We start from the raw sequence: 6,000 nt of genomic DNA on the forward strand, positions 1-6,000 counted from the left end.
TGTCCCATTTTTAATTGAGTTTTTCCACAGGTGTCAATAGGATGAGTGCTCTCTAAAAATATTTCAATCTAGAAGTCCAATTCAAAATATCCATTGTCTGGCCATTGATAAGTAGGATCTATTAATCTCAAAAGTGACTCAAACCAGTAAGGTACCCCAAAGGAGAGTGCAAAAGATGCAGCCCTCACAAGATCCAGCCTAAGAAAACAGAGACCTTTATTATCACAATGAGACCATGAAGGTTGAAATGACAAAAGGGCCCTCATGGGCTGAGACCCCTTATGACAAAATTCCCCTGACAGCTGCCAGAGTCAAACAAAGAAACCTCACTCTAGACCTAGTTTAGCCTAAGTTCTGGTTTTTAAGGTGGACCTAGGCCTAATTCCAGTCAGCTCAGATCCACAGCCTGTCACAGCTGTCTACCAAATGCATACTGGTACATACACTCTTTGGTTGGCAGAATATCCTCACTGGCCATAAAGCCAAGCTCTCAAGTTCTAGAAAGGGACAAAGGGAAACAGAGGAAAAGGATCAATAGAAACCAAAAGTACTAATATCAAATCTTTACCAGATGTACTATACCTAAGGACCTTGTTCCATAAATATTTTCTCCTGCTAATCTAAATTTAGAAAAAGAGGGGGCACCTGAGTGGCTCAGTGGTTGAGCATCTGCCTTTGGCTCAGGTCATGATTCCAGGATCCTGGGATCGAGTCCCATATCAGTTGTTCTCTGCAGGGAGCCTGCTTCTCCCTCTGCTTATGTCTCTGCCTCTCTCTCTGTGTCTCTCATGAATAAATAAATAAAATCTTAAAAAAAAAATAAATTTAGAAAAAGAAAAGGACTCTCACCACTCTTGCTTTCATGAGACTGTAGGCAGAGATCCAGGAGACTGACATAAGAATTCTTACTGGTCAGTTAAAGTTTATCCTGCTGAATACACCACTGTTGTGGAGGAAAAATGTTCCTTTTACTCTTCTAGATTCTTTGGCTGCTCTACTAATTAAAATAACATAAGACAGATTAACAATTAAACAAAATTAATTTCATAGGTACAGGGGCCCCATGGAAATATGAGACCTAAGGGCAAGTAGGGCAGTTGAGGCTTATATTCCATCATGAGCTAAGGAGTAGGATTGGGGCCTGGGACTTCAAAGGGGGAGAAAGATTAATTCACAGAACAATAAGAAGAGATGTTTGGTACAGTAGTCCCCCCTCTTATCTACAGGGGATAAGTTCTAAAACTCCCAGTGGTTGCCTAAAACCCTATGTAAATTGTTTTTTCCTATATCGTCTATGGTAAAGTTTAATTTATAAGTAGGCACAGTAAGAAATTAATAGCAATAACTAACAAATAGAACAGTTATAACAACTGTTATAAAAGCTATGTGAATGTGGTCTTTTGAAATACCTTATACTCACTCTTCTTTTTGTGATGATGTGAGATGATAAAATGCCTAAGTGATGAGATAAAGTGAGGTGAATGATGTAGGCATTATGACATAGCATTAGGCTACTATTGATCTTCTGATGGTACATCAGAAGGAGAATCATCTGCTTCTGGACTATAGTTGACCACGCATAACTGAAACCATGGATGAGAATGTGTGTATGTCGGGGATGGGGGAGCTACTATTGTAATTAGATGTTTGCCCTGCCGTACAGATAGGTCATTAAAAGTTGTCTCTGGTAATAGTTCTCTCAGACCAGGTTCCCAAATCTAAATTCTTTTATGTAATTAAGGGAGAGGTAAACATTTTTCTTGAGTTTGCTGGGTTTCGATTCCCTCAGCTCAAAATAATCCCCACACCAAAGTGTCAAATTTTCTGATCATGTATTCTGCTACCTGTCACCAGCTCTTGCTCACTATATAGCTTTATGTGATACAATATAAACCTTTGACTTAGTAAGAGTTAAGAGATACACAAGACCTATTTCTTTAATCACTTAACTAATATTTCATCATTTTGTTATGAAATTTCACAAGGTCAAATTTGAAATAAAATCATATCAGAAAATAAGAATTGAGCTTTGGGGAGTTGTTTTTCTAAGTGAAATGAAGAGAGATGTTACAGTTTAGTAAGGTAATTGTTTTATATACAAAGTACACAAATGAAAGGAATGCTATAGGCAAACAACTATGGTATCTATGCACTAGCAAATATGGCAGAAGTTACCAAGTTTTAGGTCAGCTCTTTACCAGTTACTGGTTTATTTATAAACAAATTCAGTTTCAAAAATAATTGTAAATATCTAACCCTTCCCCCTTTTTTGTGATTTTTAATCCTAGGTGACATATGGAAGGAAACCTTAGTATTTTTCTTGATACCATTTGCTTTTGTCTCAATATTTGTTTTGGTAATAACTTGCCTGCTTTTGTATAAGCAAAGGGCTTTACTGAAAACGGTAAGTTGTATAACAGTGTTTAGTTTGAGATAGTAGCTAACAAAAAATGTTCTGCATTTAGAACTGATGGACCTATGTTTTATAATTTTTTCTGTAAACTGTAGGTGTACAATTGATGTTGAATGGATTTTGATGTCTTCAGAAAATACAGTAGTTAAAAAAATTAACCCTATAAAGCTAAATTTGGAGGTGGATTTACGTTTTCTGAAATATAGGAACAACAAATGCTTTAGAATATGAAACACTATTTACTTCTAGATTAGGGAACAATATAAGGAAAGAGTTACAAGAGGAAAGCAGGATTGGGAGGAAGAAAAGAGTGGCTTAGACTGGATGTAGACTGAAATATATTACTAGTGTATCACAGGAAAAATCGCAAAAATTGAAAAAGATAGTGCCTGCCCTCTAAGAGCTCATACTCTAGTTGGGGGAGATAGAATCCATAAAAAATATAACCTGCACTGTGAGCTGTTTTTAGAGGATTCCTATTTGAGTTGTACAGATATTATAGAATAACGGAAGATGAAAGTCACTACGGATTGGTGGGCTTTAAGGAGAAATTGTGACTTGGTGAAAAATATCTTAATACCAGCTCTTTTAAAGATAGAGAAATTTGAATATGTATGAAATATTTCACTTTATTTCTCTGCTGAGTGCTTTTTTATTTTTTATTTTTGAATGCTTTTAAAAAATCTATTTCTCTGAGGTACTAATCTGAGTCGAAATAGTTTGTGTTATTAATGACTATTTCTTAATAATGGAGCTCTTTTTTAATTTCAGATCTTTCATACAAAAAAAGAAGTCTTTTCTCATCAAGACACATTCTGTTGACTCAGTAACTTTCAGTCTTATGGCCAGATGTTAAATATGAGTCTTATTAAACTGAAGCTTTTCCTCAAATATTGAATAAATCTTATTTTAAAAGCATTGTTGTATTTAAATAGGCTTTAGAATACTCAGACCCTCAACTAGTAGTACATTTTCTGGATCCTATTAATAGGATTTTTTCCTCATAAACACATGGTCAGAGTGCTACACATAGAGACGTCAAGGGTTGGGTTTGGTTCTATTCACTGATGTATTAATAGAACAATGTGATTTTATAACTTGCACTAAGCCAGAAATATTGTTGACTCTTAGAAGATGAGATTCTAATTTTTTTTTTAAACTGTACTTGGGATGAATGTATTCACCATAAGTAAAGTTGTTTGGCTTTATTTTTATTTTTATTAAAGATTTTATTTATTTATTCATGAGAGACACAGAGAGAGAGAGAGAGAGAGAGAGAGAGAGCAGAGACACAGGCAGAGAGGGAAGCAGGCCCCATGCAGGGAACCCAATGTGGGACTGGATCCCAGGTCTCCAGAATCACGCCTGGGGCTAAAGGTGGCGCTAAACCACTGAGCCACCTGGGCTGCCCAGTTGTTTGGCTTTAAAAGTAACCTGAAGAGAGGATTAATAAGAAGCAAGAAGTTTTCGACACATTCATAGTCTAAACGTGCTTTACGGGATCCCTGGGTGGCGCAGTGGTTTAGCGCCCGCCTTTGGCCCAGGGCGCGATCCTGGAGACCCAGTATCGAATCCCACGTCAGGCTCCCTATATGGAGCCTGCTTCTCCCTCTGCCTATGTCTCTGCCTCTCTCTGTGTGTGTGTGTGACTATCATGAAAAAATAAATAAAATTAAAAAAAATAAAAATAAACGTGCTTTACATTTCATGAAAAAGATGGAAGAAATACAATGCGTAGGAGGCTGAAAATAATGAAATGAGTAAAGAAATCATATTTGAAAAATTCAGATGTCACAAATAAGCAGTAAAAGCTTGGGAGTTTTTACTCCTATACTAGTTGGCAGGCAGCATCTCCTACTTTCTGATGATGTGATTTTTTTTGTTTTTGTTTTTCTTAAGTTCAGGGACCAAAAGGCAGAAGCCTTTGAAATTACTAAGAAGCCTTTTAAAAGTACATCCACCTTTCAGACTAATTGACTATTGACTCCTGGGAGAGAATGTGACATCCTAAGTATAGAGAGTTGCTTTAAAACTTCGGGAATAGGGGCAGCCCGGGGCTCAGCGGTTTAGTGCTGCCTTCAGCCCGGGATGTGATCCTGCGTCAGGCTCCCTGCATGGAGCCTGCTTCTCCCTCTGCCTGTGTCTCTGCCTCTCTCTCTCTCTCTGTGTGTCTTTCATGAATAAATAAATAAAATCTTAAAAAAAAAATAAAATAACACTTCGGGAATAATGACTTCTAGATTACAATCAAGAGCCTGGTTTTAGTTTAAACCAATTTCTGGGGCAGCCCAGGTGGCTCAGCGGTTTAGTGCTGCCTTCAGTCCAGGGCCTGATCCTGGAGACCTGGGATTGAGTCTCATGTCAGGCTCACTGCATGGAGCCTGCTTCTCCCTCTGCCTGTGTCTCTGCCTCTCTCTCTCTCTCTGTTTCTCATGAATGAATAAATAAATAAAATATTTAAAAAAAAACCAATTTCTGTTTAATATTGTTCAGGGTGTTTCTCTTCTCTGTGGTCCACAGACCAATAGAGTAGGGATTTCCTGGGAGTTTATTAGAAATGCAAAATCTCAGACCTCTCCCAAATCTACTCAATTAGCAGTCTGCATTTTAAGAACATCCCTGGTGATTCATCTGCATACTCAGTTTGAAAAGCACTGATATATAGGAGCATTTTAGAATGAAAAGGATTAAAATAATATAATGGAGAGATAAGCACATGAGCAGGGTAACCACAGCTTTGACTATTATTGGTAGTGATCATTTAAAAGAGGGAAAAGAGCTAAAACTGAGGTGTAGACCAGAATACCATCCTCTACTGTCACTTGTAATGCACCACTTCCCTAAGTAGAATTCTATCTTTGATAAAAATTAAAAATCCCATGGTAATATATAATATAATTAGCAAATTACTCTCAAACCAGCTTGCTAAAGATGTTTTTGATATGTTGAGAGGTGTTGGGGAGGAAGGAGGAATGTAGAGGAAAAAGGTCAAGGCTAGACCAGGAAATAAATGGCAATCAACCACATGAGTGGGTCTAGGGGAACTAGTATTTTAATTCCCCTCTTTAGAACATGCATAATAAGCTATACCAATCAAAAGATTTCTGGAATTCCTCCCATAAACCTAGGAGTCCCTACCAGAATTGCCCTAATAAACTGGATATGACAACAAAGTGACAACAAATCTGGACAAAAGGACAAAAGGTCTTGCAGAAGGACCCCTGGAACTCCTGGCCTGCTAGCTGTGTAGGTTTATTAACCTTTCAATAATGTGAGTCCAAATTTTCTGAAATTGAATTTTTAAAGTCTTTTTTTTTTTTGCATTATGATAGATTATAAGATATCAAATATTTCCCTGGTGCTTGGTATACAGACAATACCCTAAATCACATTCCCCCTCTCTTCCATCTGACTTCTGCCACCTAGGGCTGCCCTGTGCCTTCACTTAGAAGCCTCTCCCCTAGGACCTCCCAGAAACACCTTCAATCACCTTTATTGTTTTTAAAAGATTTATTTATTCATGAGAGACACAGAGAGAGAGGCAGAGAGAGGGAAAAGCAGGCTCCCCGCAAGGAGCCTGATGTGGG

General features: G+C 37.6%; 1 protein-coding gene across 5 annotated transcripts in view; it reads left to right on the plus strand.

Moving 5' to 3' along the window:
• IL13RA2 (interleukin 13 receptor subunit alpha 2) overlaps nt 1-4,735 on the plus strand; it is a 50,650-nt gene extending 45,915 nt beyond the window's left edge. For 3 of the 5 annotated variants that reach the window (XM_072817664.1, XM_072817663.1, XM_072817661.1), the window contains exons 9-10: nt 2,289-2,404; nt 4,313-4,597. In XM_072817664.1, the coding sequence (XP_072673765.1) occupies nt 2,289-2,404; nt 4,313-4,390 (194 nt within the window). In that variant the 3' untranslated portion in view covers nt 4,391-4,597. Of the gene's footprint in view, nt 1-2,288; nt 2,405-3,184; nt 3,332-4,312 lie in introns of those variants that run through there. The other 2 variants (XM_072817660.1, XM_072817662.1) reach the window with 2 other exon arrangements.
• The last annotated feature ends 1,265 nt before the right edge of the window (nt 4,736-6,000 follow it).

The sequence above is a fragment of the Canis lupus genome, chromosome X (assembly GCF_048164855.1).
Source record: "Canis lupus baileyi chromosome X, mCanLup2.hap1, whole genome shotgun sequence".
Lineage (NCBI taxonomy): Eukaryota > Metazoa > Chordata > Mammalia > Carnivora > Canidae > Canis > Canis lupus.